This window comes from Passer domesticus, chromosome 7 (genome assembly GCF_036417665.1).
Source record: "Passer domesticus isolate bPasDom1 chromosome 7, bPasDom1.hap1, whole genome shotgun sequence".
Lineage (NCBI taxonomy): Eukaryota > Metazoa > Chordata > Aves > Passeriformes > Passeridae > Passer > Passer domesticus.
The window spans coordinates 40,979,895-40,999,486 of NC_087480.1; the positions used below are offsets into that span (position 1 = coordinate 40,979,895).

The window sequence follows — 19,592 nt, forward strand, 5'->3', positions numbered from 1 at the left end:
ATATGGTGGCAGAGAAATCAATTTATAATCTTAGGTGTAAAAAATAAATTATTATTTTGGAACTAAAATGCATATGTGCCTAACCTATCAAGCAATCCCTGGTGTGCTATTCCACATGGGTTCTAACAGCAAGAAAAATGCAAGCAGAATACACTGTTTGTACTTGGCTCAGAAGTTTGGGGTTTCCATAAGATTAAAATAGTTTCTTGAGTATGACTGATATTTTAGTTTTTAAAACATATTCCATTTAATGAATGAAGATTTTTGGTTCTTCGGGGCCTAAGCAGTTCAGATCCTTTTGCATGCTCTTACATCAACCTCTTACAAGCCAGTCCTTGTGTCTGTACAAAATATAGCATCCTCTGTTTACATGCTTCACTTTCCTGAAGGCTTCCTGCAATTTTCTCTTCTGTTCAGCATTTCACCCTTTTGGGGTTGCCTGCAAAACCGATGGCCTGGTGTGATTCCCTGAATATGGCCAGTAGGAATATTTCTTATATCCTGATAGCTCCTCTCAGTAAAGTTTAGGCAAGAAAGTAACCAGTAAGAGTGATGGAGTTTTACTACTTTTAAGAAGAAGTTTTGCTCACTCTTCAGAGTCTTTTCCTCCTTCTCTGATTTTACCTGCACAAATGCAGTATCAGGGAACTTGAGCAATCTCAGTTTCGTGTCAATATTTTGTCAGGATTTTCCCAACAGATTCTGCTCAGAGAGCTTTATATTTAAAAAATAAAGATGAGGTCCTGTAGGAGCAAAAAATCCTTGCATTGGCCCAGGAGCACAGGACCTCTGTGCCATTTAAGGTTTTTGTCCACCACTTTCAGTGAGTAGTTTTCCTTACAGAAGGAATTTGCCTCGGCACCTCTAAACCCTAGCTTCTGCTTTGCACATATTTTGCTTAATTCTCGCCCAAAAACTGGAGAAAGCCTTATGGGCTTAGCTGGTAATGAAAGGACTCTGGTCAAGTTATAGAAAACTCACTAAGGAAAAAAAACACCCAAAACCAAAAACCTAGTGTAAAATATTTGACTACAAACTGCGTTTAGATCTGAGAGGAATTTCTATTAAGGAAATTTAAAAGATAAAATTGATTTTACTTTGAGATGCATCTGATTTTTATTTTGTAAAGTGTGTTTCCTATTTTTCTAAATTCTTTTTCCTGTCATCTCCATATTTTTGAATCCAGATCTTGCTGTAACTTGGGTAGAAACCTGAGCTACACTATAAATGTCAGTGCAGGGATTGACAGCAAATACTGCTGTCAATGGTGTTATCAGTAGATGGGTGAATTGGAAAAATCCATTGTGCTTTGTTTTTTAAGAATTGTGTGCAGAAATGTTTGTCATATCTGAACATCTCTATTATTGTCCCTCACTGCATGCAGATCTTCGTCTTTAATGGAGAATACAGTGGAAAGGCAGTAGTGGAGAGTATAAGAACCAGATGTAAGTAAATATGTACAGCATCTTCATCCTTTGATTTTACCATAATATAAATAATGTAAATTGTGAATTCAGTTAAATTGCTCCTAATTAAAAATCCAAACTTCCTGTTTTATAGTTAATATTTGATCAGCATTTGTAAAATATCCCCATTCAGTATTAACGTAGCAGATCATGTTGACAAGTCATTAATCATAACTCAGAATTATTACGCAGCTGTGGTTTCTTCAGGAAACATTCAATACAACTAGAAATTAATTTCTCTAACTGACATGATTCACTTTTGGACTATTTTCCTGTGTTGGGATCCTGCATTTCAGGAGCTGAACATCTGTGACTTGGCAGAGGTTCCCAATTGCCAGATCAGCAACAGCTGAGAGCTGCATTGTACAGGTCACACAGAGCAGGAGACAAGCACAGTAATGCTGAACCAGTGAGTTGTAGCAATTTGACAGGTGGACATGGAGAATTTAAGGGAACGTTTTCTTAATGAAAACATAAATTTCCCTCCTCTGCTTTGGCATAGCAAACTCAAACATGTTTAGTTTTTTCCTCAAAAAGGACCCCAAACCAAAAATTGGTGAACACTGTTTCTGGGGAAGTATACATGTTTCTTTTTTAAAAGTAATTTTAAAATAATAAATGTATTCTTCTTCTCTTGGTAGATAATTCTAGAGCCTTGATTATATTCTTGGTATTCTTGATTGTTGTGACTGTAATTGCTTTACTACTGGTTCTGTACAAAATCTATGATCTTCACAAAAAAAAGCTTAGGTAAGCTTCGTGTTTGTCTCCCTCTCTTACATAAATGAAAGGGGCATGGGGGTGGCTTTTGGTTTTTCCACAATATTTCACAGTGGGTAGTGACAAAATGTTACAAATTTGATGTTTCATGAATACTGGGAAAAAGATATCCTTTTACCTTTAAATCTTTTAAAAGAAATGAATTTTTTGTTGTGAAAAATCCCCAAATATAATGAAATAGATTTAAAATCTCTCTGCTCTGCCCTTGTTTGAGGCACAGAACAAAATGACTTGTCCCTAGTTTTGTGAAAAAAATCAGAAATATCTGGAAAACATTTCCTTCATTATTTAAATAAAAAGTAATGAAAATAATCCACACTTTCCTGGAACTCTTTTAATTGCTTCCTCACCCTAAACAGTATCTCAGGGAGGTGTTGCTTATTACAGTGACCTCTCAATGGCTCAGCAGTTCTGTAGCACAGAGGATGGCAGTAGGAGGATGGCCATTGCATTCCCTGATGCCTGTGGCTACTTAGCATTTCAACTTACTGTATTTTATGGATGTGTTAGTTTTCTGTCACTAGCAAGGGAAGAGAAGATGGTGTGAGCATTCACTTCAATGAAGAAATTAAATACACATTTGTTGTAGGTGAGATGGGCAAAATCAGGCAGGCACTACAGGTTTTTGATGTGGCCACCTTGTTTCTCTGCCTCAGGGCAGGAGGGCAGGAGGACAAGGATCCCACCCACCTCTGCATAGTCCCAGGTGGAGCACTCCTGTTTCACAGACAGCACTCTTGTGTCACTTATTTAATTTAACTTATTATCATATATATCTTAATAGTCAAAGCATTTACAGGTGCTTCTGCTTCTTACAGCAATTCTTCTGAAGGCGTGAACCTTGTAGCAGGTGAGTATCTTTATATATTCAGCAATTTATATTTATTTCCATTTAGCAAATGGAAATAAAATTAGTCTCGGGTCTTGCTACCACCTTAGGGTTATTTGCATTCTAGGTTGCATAGACAGATTACAGATATCAACATGATAACACCGTATATGGGGACAAAAATACTTCAGTAAATACTTAGAAGAATTATTTCTACTTGAGTGAACTGAAAGTTCATCAGTGTTTGAAAAATTCTTATTTATTAGTCAATTAAAAACCCAGTTATAATTATCCCAGACAATGTTTGTGATATGTTTAACACTGAGAATAAGTCCTGAATAAAATCTATTTTACAACATAATTTCTCTTTTCTGTGCACCTTTTTCCAAAATAAGAGACTGAATATTAGCCAGTTATTTTTTACTGAAAAAGTTTGAAGTATTTCAAATCCCAAAGACTGAAAATTTTGTGTACCTTTTTGCACAAGATTTCAAAGTCTGTGAAGAAAGACAGAATCAGTCAATACCAGAAAGCTTCAAGAAAAAATAATTTAGAACACTAAAATTCACAAAAACTAACTGCATTAAATGGGAAGTAGGACCGTGTTGAAATTCAAATCCATTTGCTTAGACACAACTTTTCAATGTAAATGAAAAATTAATATATGTCTAGTAAGAGGTATTAAAATTTGTTCAATTGTTATTTTTTCATTCAAGATGATATTGCAGATTATTGCAACTCAGAACATAAATTTGAGAAAACATGGGAAGTTAGGCAATCCATGGTATATTTTAATCCCCGACAATGACTGACCAGAACTGAAGCACAAGGCAAGGCTGTGTAACTGTTGTGGGTGTTGAGGCAGTTGCTGTGCCCTGAATATGACACTCACCACTTTGTGCAAAGGTACTGGTGTGGTGTCCCTGCATGTGGCCTCCTCCAGAGGTGTCTCCTATCAGGCAGCAGAGCTGCAAAAGTTCTCTTATTCCCACAGCCTGTTTGCTCACAGCTGGCTCAGGCAACAGCAGTTTTATAAAAATAAATGCACCAAGTTAAATAAAAATTAACAAAAGTACTAAACTCTATCTGGCAGTTTTAGAATCACATTTACTGAAGTATGATGGACATTTTCAATATCAGTAACAATAAACATTTGACTTATTTACCCAGTTAAAGATGATGACAAGCAACTTCTCAACATAGAGCCAATACCCTCAGAGCTATTGCTGGACACGTACAAGAGGAAGATTGCAGATGAAGGAAGGCTCTTCTTGGAAGAATTTCAGGTTTGTCCTTCACTCAAAATATACCACAGGTTTTTATCCAGATGGTTGGAAGAATTCCATCCAGGAGTATATTTGAAGTACATGTACTAGTTAGAAATAAATAAATAGTCTAGAAAATTGAGTGAATTCTCATCTAAGGTCAAATAGCCCTCAGTTAATTTTGCTAGCAATCTCTCCCCATTGTAAGATGAAAATAGTCTTTTTTTCCTGAAGGTGTTCTTCAGCAAAAGTATAAAGTATGCAGTCTAAATACCTCTCATCCTAAAGTACATATTTTAATATATATTTTTAAACTTTGTCTTACTGTATAGCCATGGGGATATAAATAATATGTAATTGTGGAGATATATACCAACTATATTAAGGAGAATAATTGTTTGAACTTTAGCTATAAGAAATATATGGAGTAATATCTTATGAAGTATAATGTTACCTTCCAGATTCAGTAATTCCAAATTATTTCCATATTCATTTGACTATTTTAAATCTACACTTAACTAATAAAATAAATTTTGTATTTTACAGAGTATTCCTAGAGTCTTCAGTAAATTTTCTATAAAGGAGGCCAAAAAGAGTCATAATCAGAACAAAAACCGTTACATTGATATTCTTCCATGTGAGTATTTGTAACAATTTTGACACATTTTATATATGTTTCATTTGTCACTGCCTTGAGATAATATATTTTGGTTTAAATGATTTAAACAGATGACCATAACCGTGTTGAGCTCTCCGAGATGCCAGGAGATCCAGGATCAGACTATATCAATGCAAGTTATATTGATGTGAGTGACCTTTACTTGAAAAAAGTAGATACTATGGAAGAAGTCTTACTTAGATACTATGGAAGAAATCCTGTAGTCTGTGCATTTGAAGCATCAGCACCTTGGAGGATTTCCACTGGGGTTGCTTTCACTTTTGTAATGTATTTGGTATTATTGAATTGTTGCATACTGAATTTATTTTTAAAGTTGCAAGTCTTTTAGATCGTTCCTACTTTCTTTCTAAAAGTTGATAACGATCTACTTTTAACAGGGCTTCAAAGAACCAAGAAAATATATTGCTGCACAAGGTAATTTATAATCTTAAAAGAATATGCTTTCTTTATTCACCCATTTTTTAGAGTAGTAAAATCCTTTTAGTAAGCTTAAAGGAAAAATGAAGATCTGACGTTTTGAAATTTAATATGAAAAAGTTGTCAATGAGTTTTTGCTTAGGGAAATTTTGTGACAATTAATAAATCGTACTTCAAACACAGATTTCTCATGTTGTATAATTCTACACCAAAAGTTTTCAGATTTCATAGCTATGCACTAAAGATACAGATGAGAGTTTTTGAATGCTGTAGCTTAATGGCAGCAGCCATAATGAAATCAAGTGTGTGGCTGTTCCTTGCATGATCTCTGGTTAGCTCTTCAGATTGCCTAGGTAAGCATGCAGGTGTTTTATCATGTGGATGCACTCTGAAAAAGTCCCTTAAATTATCTCCTTCTAGGCCCCAAGGATGAAACCACAGATGATTTCTGGAGAATGATCTGGGAACAGAAGGCAACCATTATTGTCATGGTGACTCGCTGTGAGGAAGGAAAGAGGGTGAGAAATATCCATCCTTCTCTCCTCCTATCTTTCCACCATGTTTTGCTGAAAGCTGAGTGTGTTGCTGTGCTGTGCTGAATTACATACTCTTCTTAAGTCCTTTTTTTATTTTATTTTTATTCTTTGCTGTTCTCTCATTGTGGCAGAACCTGTGTTGGAAAACATGCCAAAACAGTGCTGCCTTATGAATTACCAGTCTTACCAGAAAATATCACTTTAGTCACAGCAGTGTGTAGCAGAGGGTGAGCTTCCAAATTACAGCTAATTAATCCAGAAAAGGGCTCAAGGTAGAACTGTAGCTCCTCATAGATCTGTCAGAAAAGGTGTGGCTTTTATTTTTCTCCTGTCTATTCTGATAACGTGGCAGTGCCCTCAGTAGATTCTAGAAAGAATATTTTACCTGTGTTGCCTTTTTTAAAGCTGGGTGCTTCTGGCCAGCTTTTGTTCCTAATTCCAGGTACAGCAGGAAAAAGGGGAACTGCTGTTTTAGCTGCAGTTAAAGATGTTGACAGCCTGCAGATCTACAGCACACCCAAGCTGATATTATAGGCAGGCAGGAACAGCAGCCCTCATTGAAGACTGAAAAACAAGGCATGGAAGTAGCTGCAAACATTTCTCCAGCCATCAGGCAACAGTAGCAGTCACTCTTGCTTGTTTCAGCTAGTGTACAGGATCTTTTTTTCCCCACTATACATCTCAAGTTAAATTCCATGGCTATAAATTTCAGGTCAGAGACCTGAGTTGTTGTATATTTGGAATTGAGAAGTTGGAAAAGCTATACTGAGTTGCCAGCTATCTAGGCTTTTTTCTAGTTCTCAGCCACATCACCACATCACATCACTTACTTAACTTCATCTCTTCACAGAACAAATGTGCCCAGTACTGGCCATCAATGGAGAATGGGACTGCAACATATGGGGACATCATTGTGAAGATCTATGAAAGTAAAACGTGCCCAGACTATGTCATTCAGAAACTGCACATCACAAATGTAAGTTGATTCAAAAGTGAGAGACTGACTGGAACTAGAGTCTCGATTTGGAGTCTGTACTTTAAGAGAAAAGAGTCAGCTCTCAATGGAAGATGCTCTGCTGTCTTTCCTAAACATCATATAGCTTAAGGGAAAACTTAAGATGTGGGTGTAATTTCTTGCAGGAAATATGAGTTAGATATCTATTTCCCAACTTCAAAAGGTATTTTTCCTTAATTCTCTGGAACCTACATTTAGGATTATGCTATTAATATGCTGCTAAATGATAAAAAATTATTATATACACTGTGGTGTCTTTATAGATTTAGTTTGTTCTCTAACACAAAAAATTTGCTGCTTTATGTGTATCTCAGCATAACCCCCTCTGCAAATAAAATCAGTGTGACTCATTGGTAACTATTATATACCCTTCTGATAATTGTACAGTGGGACAATCAAAAATTCTGGTAATCTCAAGTGTGTTTATAAATATAAGTGTTTTAAAATCATCATTTAGAAGTGTGTAAAGTTATTAAGGCTGGTTAATTGCTCTCTTTCACACATCTCAAGTCACATTAGTTACCCTATATGTAATTGAGAAAAAAATTTGCCATCAAAAGCTAAATGCTCATATCAGGCCCTTTGCAAAAATATGTCAATGATAATAAATGGAGCCTAAATCATAGTTAAAAGCATTCAGACTCAAAGAGTAAATCTTCAGCAAAGCAACAGAATCTACCCATTTTGATTCACGATTACAGCTGGAAATTCCTATTCTGCTGTCTCATGTTGCATTAAAATTTACTCAGGAAGTGGTCTGATTAAAAGAAAGCTGTAGCTTTGTGTTGTCAGTGAGCAGATCAGGATGTTAAAAACTACCTGCTTACAAAGACATTGCTCTTTTCCTTAAGGAATCTGACATTAGAAATAAGTGATTGCAGCAGGTTGAGGGCTGATATTTTTAGAACTGTCTGCTCTTTGTTCAGCTGACATCATATCAATAAAGATAAAACAGATATTGGTTAGGGAATCGAAGAGTGGTCCATGGCAAGAAAGGGGAGACTTCTGCAGTTCTGGTAGAAGAGTGATGTACAATTACTGAAACAATGGCAAACAACTGTATGAATAGCTCTGCCACAACTGGATAACTCAACTATGAGTAAGAATTTGGAGGTTAATTAGTGGAAAAATGCCTGTACAGCCATATAAATCTTGGCCAGTAAAGGAATGTCATTGAGGGATTTTTGTAATTTAGTTTTATAATCATGGTTATCAAAATTTACGTCCTCTCTTTTAGTCTAGCAGCAAGATACCAAAGTCCACTCAAGACTCACATGCTTTGGGCTTTAATCTAGTCACTTAGATTTATGTATACATATACTAATATATATATAGATTGATATATATTAAAAACTACACTTTTTATAGGGAAGAGAAAGGACAGCTGGAAGAGATGTCACTCATATCCAATTCACAAGCTGGCCAGACCATGGAGTCCCTGAGGATCCACATCTCCTCCTCAAACTCCGACGCAGAGTTAATGCCCTCAGCAACTTTTTTAGTGGTCCGATCGTGGTTCATTGCAGGTAAATATATATTGTTCTTTAAAAAATTTGGTAATGTTAAATGACTGAAACGGAGCTATTCAGATAAGAGATCTGGCAAAAGTCTTTGTCTAATCCCAGATTTTGTGACTTAAACACTTGAAAATGAGGCAGCAAAAGATACACAAGGCCTGTTTTCTGCAGGATATGAAAGAAATTCATGTTGGTAAAACCTGAGGATACACAGACTTTTGAAAAACAGCCAGATCAATGTTGGGTTGCTCTGGCTATAAGCACTATATTTGGCTATGTTGGCCTTGCTTTCATTAAAAGGTACTAAAAGTGCAAACTCATCATCATTTGTGTTGCCAATGAATGCCGTTGCCTGTGGATAACCAAGTCCCTTTGTGCGTGGCAGTGCCGGCGTTGGGCGCACGGGGACGTACATCGGAATCGATGCCATGTTGGAGGGGCTGGACGCCGAGGGCAGGGTGGATGTTTATGGCTACATTGTGAAACTGCGTCGGCAGCGATGCCTCATGGTCCAAGTAGAGGTATCTCCCTGAAACTCCTGTCACCACTCTCCTGTTCTAGGGCTTCAGCAGTATTTCTCACAAGTGCATTGCCCCCGTTCAGTTGAAGCTGTTCATAGAAAATACAGCTCTGAGAAGTATTAAGAGGGAAAAAATCTTCAAACATAATTTTTTGATTTTAGAAAATTCAACTTTTTAAGTTCACACTTTAGATGAGGAAGCCAAGGAGTACAGCTTTTTTGGCATATGATTCATAAATGCAAAACTGAGCTTGCACAGTGAAACTGGATTTTAAAAATTCTAACATACATCTGCCCAAGTGCAATTTTTTATGAGTTGAGCACAACAAAAGTTAAGGACTGATGCGTTGCATGTTTTTAACTTATTTCAGCATTTTAAAGTTTTAACACTTAAATTTTATATCTGTTTAATGTTAATGCTTAATATTAATAACACTGATGATATTATCACAGGAGTAAAAGCTTTTAATAATGATTTTAAAAAGTGATTTTTTTTTAACTCTTTAATAACTTCATGTGTAAACTCTGCAAATGGGAAACACCAGTCACAGTACATCCTTATTCATCAAGCACTGGTGGAATACAATCAGTATGGAGAAACAGAGATCAATCTCTCAGAACTGCATTCCTCCCTTAACAATCTGAAAAGAAAAGACCACCCGAGTGAGCCTTCTCTGCTGGAGGCAGAGTTCCAGGTAAATAAGCTTTGCATTCCAGCTGCCCTTCCTTCCCACTTATGTTACAAATTGCCTTGCACAATAGTCATTAGCTAGAGAGATACCACAGGTATTAGGCCATTTAGGTGCTATTTCATTTCTCTGACCACAGAAAGTTTCTTTACCTCCTTGAAAATAAGCTGTATGCTAATGAAGTTTTATTTCTGCTTTGGTGTTAATATTTTTGAGATGGAGCTCACAGAAGGATTACTTGTGTTTGTGTTCATGATTTCCTGTACCATTGTACATGGTGTAGCAGGCATTTTTAAATGATAGTTCAGATGATACCAAAGTTTAAAGAACTAAAGTTAAGGAGAAAGGCACTACAAGATGAAGACTGGGTGTGAGAGTCCTGAGAAGACAGTCATCTCAAGAACCATTTTAATCAAGTATAATATCAAATATCCTCTTTCTTCAGCGATTGCCGACCTATAAGGGGTGGCGGACACAGAACACTGGGAATCGGGATGAAAATAAAAGCAAAAATAGGAATACCAGCATAATTCCTTGTAAGTATTTCCATTGCATTATTTTATCCCACCTTGCCTTCTTTCATCTGTTTTCTTCTATAGAAAAATTTTGAAAAAATGAGCAATTCACCTTATAGAGTAGTATTCGATTAGTCTTCTGAACACTGTAAAACTCTAAAATTCTTATAGTGATTAAAAAAAAAGATGAGTGTTTACCAATGTGAATTATTGGGAGTGTTTATTTCAAACAAGGTGGCCTTGGTTCTGCAGTCTATTGTGAAAGGACTGGCCTTTCTGTTCCCTGGCCCCCATAAATGCCATACCCAGGGGGTGTGCTGTGACGGTGACATTTTGTCTCACACAGATGACTTTAGCCGCGTGCCCATCAGGCACGAAGAAGATTGCAGTAAGGAGGGTGAGCATGATTCAGATGAGTCCTCGGATGAAGACAGCGACTGTGAGGAGTCCAGCACATACATCAATGCTTCCTTCATAACTGTATGTATTGAGAGGATCCACTGTAGGCGTTTCACAAGCTTTCAGCTAAAACTCTTATTCTCTTGTTGGCATCACAATAGGAAAGAATTTAGTTGAATAAGGGAGATGGAACTGATGGCTGATTGGCAAATCCATCTATGTTTAAAACCATTGGCCTTCAACTGGCCTCACGATAACATATATTTCCATTACATAGCATCTGTCCACAGGTGGAACCAGATTAATATTGTCCCTGTTAGTGGAATGTGACTATAGTTATTCACATGGACCAATCCCTACCAGTGAAAATTGGACCCAACAATTTTTTGGCATCTTTAAATATCCAAAGAAGAACAATTATTGGTCATAAATGAAGTAACTGATTTTAATGGAATTACTAGCTAAGTTCCATTTATCTGAATCCTTTGAAATGCTGCACAGTTAGGATACCTATTCAGGGTAAATGTATCTTTATTTTTAGGAAGCTCAGTGTGAAATGACTGGTGCACCAACTTTGTGTGGTGTAAACACAATTTCTTAGTGGTAAAATCAAATGGCTGTGTAAAACAGAATGTTTTACCTCTCAAAAATATGCTTTTCAAAAAATGGCAGGGTGAGATCTCAGCCACTGCAGCTTCAGTATATCTTGTTGTCAGTCTGAAGTGATGTTCTTAGGTGGACTGAGGTTAGTGTCCTTTGGGTAGTAGAATTCCTGTAAGACCGTAAGGCCTACTGTGAAAGGCATGTTTTCCCTTTAAACAAACAGGTTCATTAATTTATTTCATGGGGTATTCCTTAAATGACGAGTTCTGTTGTTTGACAATCGCATTTCAAATGAATTGAAGAAAAAAAATTATTTCTTTTATAGGGTTACTGGGGTCCAAAAGCCATGATTGCAACACAGGGACCACTGCAGGAAACTATCTCTGACTTCTGGCAAATGGTGTTCCAAAGAAAAGTCAAAGTCATTGTTATGCTGACAGAGCTGAAGGAGGGAGATCAGGTGGGGGCATTGTCTGCACACTGATACACTGAATATTCTCTACATGCACCAAAACACTCACTGCACTGCACTCTCTCATTCCCTTGCTCAAATGTTTTCCATAGAATGAGGAATTTGTATTTCCAATGTATTTTGCTCTATCATTTACCTACTTAATTTACTTTTCAATTAATTTTTTTAGGGAAAATTGTATGGTGCTATATTTTAAAATACCATGGAACTCCTTTAAAGTCAGTACAGTCTCTAAGTGCATGTAGAAGGCAAACTAAAAAGAGATTTAATGGTAATCACTGACTTGTACTTTTATCCATTTTAGGAACTCTGTGCACAGTACTGGGGAGAAGGAAAGCAAACGTATGATGGCATAGAAGTTCAAATGGCAGATGTCAACTCTGGTCCTAGCTATACCATACGTGCATTTGATGTTACACATCAGAAGGTAAAAGTCTCTTTGCAAATTCCAAAATGTGGTTTTCAAGGATTTTTTAAATTTAGAAACAAATTTATAAACTTAGCCTCAAGAAAGAGGAGAAACAGTTCCCACTGCAGTTCTAGGAACTCCTGCTCTAAGAAATGGAAATATTTTTCTCTTCCACACCAACAGTCAATCATGAGAAATGCTATAAATGATGTCAAGTTTTCTATTTAGTGAGTTGCTGAGATGGTGGTAGGGGAGTCTCAGGAGATCAGCTGCCTTTTCTACTTTGAACAAAGCTTGGATGTTTACCTACCTCATATTCATGAGGCAGAACTATCACCATGCAGTTCCTCAGGAATATCATTCTTCCTCTCTTGATCAGCAGCAATAGAGTTACTGTGTGAATCTGTGTTTTATCCTGAGCATTAACCACATCTCCACTGCTGTTTTCCAGACAAAAGAAACTCAGAAGGTGTATCAGTATCAATACCACCAGTGGAGTGGCTGTGATGTTCCAGAAACCCCCAAAGATTTAGTCAGCATGATTCTCAACATTAAACAAAAACTTCCAGCCAGACCAGTCACTGAGGACAACAGGAGAACCCGCAATGTCCCACTCCTTGTACACTGCTGGTGGGTCTGAATTCAGCACACACATTCACCTAGCTCTAAGTTCTGGGTATACATAGCAACCATAATTTTGGGATGCCTACCTTTTCTCACAAGCCTTTCCGTGTGTCTGGAGACTCAACTCTCCCAAGAAGATTCCTTGAATTGCTCAAGGTTGCCCTTTTGGATTCTAGTGATTAAAAGAAAGGATGCTTCTCTTGGGCAAGTGTGGGCACAGGGCAGGTGCCATGAGCAGCTCCTCTTGGCTGGTGCACCTATCTTGTGGGGAAATGCTAGGTCAGAGTGCACTTGCAGGATGCACTAGTGAACATCCAGTAGAGTTTTTGGGACCATCTCTCACTGGAGGATACAAGTGCACTTTTCTAGGTCCATTTCCAGGAATAGCCTTGCATGCCATGTAAACCAGAAGATAATCCTGCTAACAATAGTTGAGACTGTAAGTCTCAAATTTTGAATTTCCCTCTTTCCCTTAAGTGGTACCTCAGGTCCAGGTCTCTAGGTAAACAATGTCCTGTGTGAATCCTACACGTATACTTAATTGTGACAATTTCAGTCCAGTAAAAAATGCTTTGGAAATATAACTCAGTATAAAGTTTTAAAAATATATCTAACATTTAGTCAGAAGACTTCTGATTTTGCTTTGTAAATTTACATGTATATGTTGTATCATCTTCTAGTGATGGATCACAGCAGACTGGTGTATTTTGTGCTTTAATGACCCTTTTGGAAAGTGCAGAAATAGAAGAAGTAGTAGATGTTTTCCAAGTAGTAAAATCACTTCGTCGCACCAGGCTGGGAATGGTCTCCACCTTGGTAAGTAAATCTTATGAATTAACAGGAAAAAATGAGATTACTTACCATGATCACTAATACCCCCATAACCTTGGACATGATTTCTGTATAAGGAGCACTGATTCTAATGAGAACATTCACACTCACCACCATTTGGGCAGTGGCACTTGCTGATAGGAATGAAGGAGTCTGAGATATCCAGAGCTGCAGTTCTGTACTGCCTTTGGCAGGGGGTCTAGAGTATCAAATTACAAACTGCATTAATTGCTGTTCCTGCAGGTTCATGATGTACATGCAGTGTCCCTTCTGCAGCTGGGAGATGAACTCCATTTGCAGGCTGGCAGCCACTGACTGTTTTGTTTAGTCACTCCAGAGGAACTGTGGCACACACTGTGCAGTTACTGCAAACCAGACCTGGCAACCAGACCAGACCCCCATCGATATGGGCAGGTTATTTATTACATGACCTTCCAGACTCACTACAATACATGTTGTTTACAACTTAGGTACTCTAAAAAACATATTTTTGATACTTTATGAACCAAAAGGGCACTGAGAGACAGCTTGGAACATCTGATGCAGACAGTTTCAGAGATGTTATGTACACATGAAGTCAGAATAAACCATAGGAGCAGCACTCTGTATGCCAAAAACTGTTGAAGTGCTTCATATGCAGTCTTGCTTGTCCAACTACATGCTGCATTTCTAAAATGTAAGAGAAAAAAGAAAGAATGGATTAGTTATTGGACTCTGAGCATTCCATTAACACTAACTTCTCTTTATTTTTAAGGAACAATACCAATTTCTGTATGACACCATTGCCAGTACCTACCCTGCACAGAATGGACAAATAAAGAAGAACAGCAAGCAGGAAGATACAGTTGAATTTTGCAATGAAGTAGGAAAATCAGATCAGGAAACTGATTTGATCACAACTGATCTTGCCCCACCACGGCCAGAGGAAATTGAGCCACGTGAAATATGTGATGGTTCTAAGGCTGCAGATAGCACTAAGGGAACAGAAAGCTCTACAAATGGCCCCACAACTGCAGTTCTAACTTAGAGCTAGACTAAAAAAAAGTGCTTTTTCGCATGCAAAAAATCTTAAGCAAAATGGGAGGTATAAGATTTCTTCCTCTTCCCACTTTTTTTTTTTTAATTTTAGTTATTTTGGTTTTTGAAAGGTACAAATTTAAAGGAATACTTGAAACTTGTAGAGAGAGACAAAGAACTGTGGAATTTTAATTTTTTGTGTAGATTTGCATTTAATACTTCTACGGAAACCTTCACTATTTTTATATTTTTCCTTTTAAAAATATGGACAGTGTAATACTATGCTGAGGAGTACAAAGCAAATTTTTTTATTTCTGTAACAAGGAAAAAAGCAACTCAGAACAAGATTATTGAGTTGCAAGAACAGGTCTGTCTTCAAAATTACTAGCAAGTAAGTGAACCTATAGGTAAGCATATATTCTAGTATTTGAGGACTAATGAGAGCATTAATAATACTCTTGGGACTTGAGGGAGTTTGCCAAACAGTTTTAAGAGCTTATAATTTACAACATGTGCCAATTCCAAGGAATTCTGACTTACAAAGGATATGTAAGTCCTGCCATATCAATGTAGAATAGAAATTTTTGCATTTTTCTAACTGTCCTCAAGGTGTCCTTATTGCTCCACATATATTAATCTGATACTCCTATAGGAGTTTGGATATCAGCATTTGATCATTGCAAGAGTTCTGGTGGAAAACACATCCTGTTTACTCTTGTAGCTTAGAATATGAGTGCTTGCACATTTATTTCTTATGCTTACATTTATTTAAAGGACTACTTCCATGAATGCCTCCAAACTCTTTTCAGAATTGGAAAATACTTTGATAATTTTACTTGTAGATTTTAATTGGTACAGGATTTTTTTTTCATAATGTTGTTTTGTATGTTACAATTTTGATATTTTTACTATTTCTTGCTGGATTTTAGCCTACCGTTTTCAGAACAAATAAAAAAGGTAATTAATAGTTGACAAGATGAAAATTATTTTGTTCTCTAGTACTATGCAAACTGATCATTTACTTCTAAATGTATAAAATCTTGTGCTGTGCCATGCATGGATAAAATATACAAATGTCAGTAGGTAAACACATCATTTAATTCTTCTAAAACTGTGTGTGTACCCTGGTAAGTGTCGTGACTCTCAGAACAGAGGGAAAGAGGCTTCATTTTATTTTGCTTGAAGCCATCCAAGGAGCAGTCACACAATAGATTCAGTGCTCCAAGTTTATCACTGCTTGTTCCTAATTTCTCATTACAAAACATAATTGAAATCACTTAGAGAGCTGTCTAAACAACATGTACAGTCACACTTGGTTAAAACCCTGATTTAGTTGTGCTGTTAGCCTAGATCAAATATATCATTCACAATTATCAGCTCAGACAAGTGCTTGCTGGCAGTCTTGCTTCAGAAAGTGGCAGCAAGCAGACACAGAGCAGGGGGATTCCCCTTGGCTGTCTGAATTCCCTTTTCAGCAAGGGGTTGTGTTAGGTGATAAACTAACAAAGCTGAAGGGGTCATGTGTGGAGGGGAAGCTCTAGGGACTACATGGGAAAATAATCTAAAAGATGTTGTAGGCCCAAAATCTGTTGGCTAGTTTTAGGGGAACAAAAACCAAAATTGCAAATTTAGCATACCTTGAGGATCTAAAGTATAAAGACCCTTGGAATCAGATTAGTTCACTGGTGTTCATTGCATGTCAGAGAACAATTAATATCTTGTTATTAATATATTGCTAATATATATCCTTTGTTTAAGATTTCCCAATTGTAAAGCCTCTCTTTCACATAGAAAAACTAAGAGGTGAGTACTGCTGTCTAATGTAAGGCTGTGGAACAGAGTAGTCACACTTTTAAAAATAACTGAAAGGGTTTCCCAAATCAAAAATTAAGCCAAACTTTTCTTGTTTTAAATCTGAGGACAATCATATACTTCAATTCCTTGAAAAAAGGTCCCTGTGGTTTTTAGGCTCCTGCAGGCTGTAAAAACCTTGCATGATTTTGATTTGTTTAACTGTTTTCTAGAATGATTTCAATGTTCTTTTGCTGGTATTTTCTAAAAGAGAAGAATGCCAATTCTTGATTTGTGCATGGATGTTAAAAGAGAAGTCCTTAACTCTGTTAAATTTTCCTTCATGCATGTCTTCATTATTAGAGAAATGGAGCTTTACACTGAAACTGCCCTCATGTGTCCAGTGTGAACCACTTTTGCAGTAAAGTTCCTTGCAGTCACAAGGAGGTAAACTGAGCTCTTGGCTTTTAATTATTTTCAAATTAAAGAACATATTGTAGAATTAAACCTCATTAAATCCCAGTTCAATGATTGAAGGATCCTGTCTTAACACAGTTTAGAAGTTCTGATTGCTTCCAGGAACTCTCCATGTGTGTGCCAGGGATGCTTTTTTGCCTTCTCTATTGTCCTTTGTTTCCTGAACATCCATGAGGTGGTGACACAGAGCTTGTAGAAGGTGATCCTTATGCTGGATGCTGCACAGTCACTTGGTTTATTCACTTGTAGGATTAATCTCACATTCCCCAGGAACATGGTGAAACATTTTGCAGGTGAGACACGAAGCCCAAGCTAGAAAGCTTTGCTAGGAACTGCTTTGGCTCTGTCAGGGCAAGAACAATAGTGTAGCACACTGGCTTTGCATAGCCTGAAAGTTAAGAAACACTCTCAAAGTAAGATGAAAAAATGTTTGTCTCATCAAGTACAGCTAAACCACAGAAAACATGCTAACCACTGCCTCAAGCTGAGCAAGCCACTCTTGGAGAATGGTTTAGAATCTGAAGACCAGGATAAAAGCAACAGATGAGCTGAGAGAGGACCTTTGAACAACAAATAAAGGTAATCAAGTGCTTATATGACCAGAGGGACTAAATTTCTCCCACGATTTTCTGGGTAGATGCTGACATAAAGGTGGGTATGTAAAAATTAGAGTGCTGTGTTAGTGGAATCCGGTGTGGGAAGATGGGGGAGAGGAAGGACCTCAGAATCTACACAAGATTCTGCTGTCAGGTAATTGCAATCAGGAGTGGACTGTATGTACTTTTGTTTACATTTTCCTGTTTCTCGTGCTCTGTAATGAACGAGGCAATTATATTGAAACCTTTCCAGAGGCTGTACATTATGATGCAACACAAAACAGGGCCCGCACAGAGCCCTGGCACTCGGGGTTCCGGGAGATGGCAGAAGCCCTGCTGCTCTGCCACAGCCCAGCTGCCAGTGCTGGATTTGTGCTCCTCAGGGAATGTTTGTGCCTTCTCCTTTCCCCCACACTCATGCACAGTGTCCACGACTCGCTCTGTCCACATCCGAGCTGGCTGGTGCTGCTGCAGCACGTGCTCCAGTGGCACTGAGCTCGCTCCCGCTGGGACAGGGAGGGCATTCTGCCCCTTGTCCCCAGTGGATGGGCTGGGCAGAGCTGGTGGCCACACACAAGAGATGAAGGTTGGGCCAAGCCTGGAGAGTCCCCAGCTGTCCCAGCCCTGTGCTCCCTGTTACCTGAGGCCACCCCCTGTGCAGCAGGGCTGCTGGGGCGGTGGGGCAGGCAGTGCCTTCTGGGCTTTGCTGCAAGCCAGGGGAGCTGGGTGGAACAATCTGCTGTGAGAGGCACAAACTGCGCTGGGTAGTGCGTCTGAGCCACAGAAAGTGCTGAAGCTAGGAGTTACAAAGGGAGGAAAATCCTGCCATCGCGAGCTGTTTGTTTGTGTGAGATAGCAAAGAAAGTAAAGTGAGTGGTGGCTCCAGACAGGTGTTTCATTAAGCAAGACGTTGTATCTTTTATTTAACATTCCTCAGAAAAACTCTCCTGCACCAATGCTTATCTGTTTGACAAGGAATCTTGCTTTTGTAAAGGCCCTGGGATTTTTTGACATGGTACATTTTACAGATTGCCTCTAAAAGAAAAGCAGAAATTCCCTGAGTCCTCTACACAGCTGTACCACAGCTATTTTTCCACACTTAAAGCAACAGTTTGCCAAGCACCAATGTGCTGGTTTTGGACTAGGGAGAACTACAACAGAAGAAAAGAGAATTTCTGTTACAGAATACAGAACATTTCTATGTACATCAGCTCTGCTTCAGAAAAACCTCAAGTCTTCGGATAAATATAATCCAATTATTTGGAAGGTACAGCAACAGAGAATATTTTATACAAAAGCCTAAGTCAATCTGTCTTTTCAATGCAAAAGTAAGGAATATGATTCCAAAAGCACTGTGCAAGTTGATGCTCAAAGATCTTCTTTATAGTAATAAAAATTATTTAGGAAGGATACTTATTACAAGTTATAGTAAAATATAGCTTTAAATACTTTTAGCTTTAAATAGTTATGTCCTCAGACTCAGAATTGCCAGCATCAGCAATGCATAATGTTACTAAACTTTTTAAAATTAAGGTAATAAATCTTTTTCAGAGGAGTAGGTGTAGATCTATTTACAGCTGGGTGTCTCTTTAATCCCACATCTGTGTAGTGCCATGGCAGGCAGTACTAACATAGCCATAAGTGTGACTGTCTGACACACAAAGGGAAAAATAAAAGGAAGTTTATTTTGGATCAGTTTCAGCACTCAGATTCACATTTTTGCTTTTGGAGATGAACTCTCCTGATAGCCTGACCTTGCCTGGCAGTCAGCTGGGAGTCAGAGCTTGCACATGTCAGTGCTCCACAGAGTCCTTGGGGAGACCCTTGTGTATTTTCAGAGCTTCCCAGCAGGCTGTGCTGAAACTCTTCAAACGCCTTTTGCTCGCCCCCGAGCCTCCTGCAGTGCATCCAGCCTGCTCCATTTCAGTAACATGGAGCCATTTGAGGTAATGAAGATGGCATTTGTTTGTGCAGCCCTGCAGAGCTCGTGTCACCCCAGGACCAAGCTCCAGTTCAAACGCAGAGCGTGTGCATGCATCGCTCATTGCTTCAGGTGTGAGATTCCATCCCCAGCCAGAAATCCATGATTTGGCAGCTGCTTGGCTTAAAGGAAGGAAAATTGGAGAAGCAGGGATGGTATGGTGG

General features: G+C 38.1%; 1 protein-coding gene across 12 annotated transcripts in view; it reads left to right on the forward strand.

Annotated features, from left to right (window-relative positions):
- Positions 1-16,780, forward strand: part of PTPRC (protein tyrosine phosphatase receptor type C) — a 75,454-nt gene extending 58,674 nt beyond the window's left edge. For 7 of the 12 annotated variants that reach the window (XM_064427955.1, XM_064427956.1, XM_064427957.1 and 4 more), the window contains 19 exons: positions 1,385-1,445; positions 2,108-2,216; positions 3,065-3,096; positions 4,246-4,361; positions 4,887-4,977; positions 5,070-5,146; positions 5,397-5,433; positions 5,857-5,954; positions 6,823-6,948; positions 8,356-8,513; positions 8,890-9,025; positions 9,570-9,719; positions 10,159-10,249; positions 10,575-10,708; positions 11,556-11,690; positions 12,007-12,129; positions 12,563-12,741; positions 13,416-13,551; positions 14,321-16,778. In XM_064427955.1, coding sequence (XP_064284025.1) covers positions 1,385-1,445; positions 2,108-2,216; positions 3,065-3,096; positions 4,246-4,361; positions 4,887-4,977; positions 5,070-5,146; positions 5,397-5,433; positions 5,857-5,954; positions 6,823-6,948; positions 8,356-8,513; positions 8,890-9,025; positions 9,570-9,719; positions 10,159-10,249; positions 10,575-10,708; positions 11,556-11,690; positions 12,007-12,129; positions 12,563-12,741; positions 13,416-13,551; positions 14,321-14,593 — 2,262 coding nt within the window. In that variant the 3' untranslated portion in view covers positions 14,594-16,778. Of the gene's footprint in view, positions 1-1,384; positions 1,446-2,107; positions 2,217-3,064; positions 3,097-4,245; positions 4,362-4,886; positions 4,978-5,069; positions 5,147-5,396; positions 5,434-5,856; positions 5,955-6,822; positions 6,949-8,355; positions 8,514-8,889; positions 9,026-9,569; positions 9,720-10,158; positions 10,250-10,574; positions 10,709-11,555; positions 11,691-12,006; positions 12,130-12,562; positions 12,742-13,415; positions 13,552-14,320 lie in introns of all 12 variants that reach the window. The other 5 variants (XM_064427950.1, XM_064427951.1, XM_064427952.1 and 2 more) reach the window with 2 other exon arrangements.
- Positions 16,781-19,592: the final 2,812 nt, after the last annotated feature.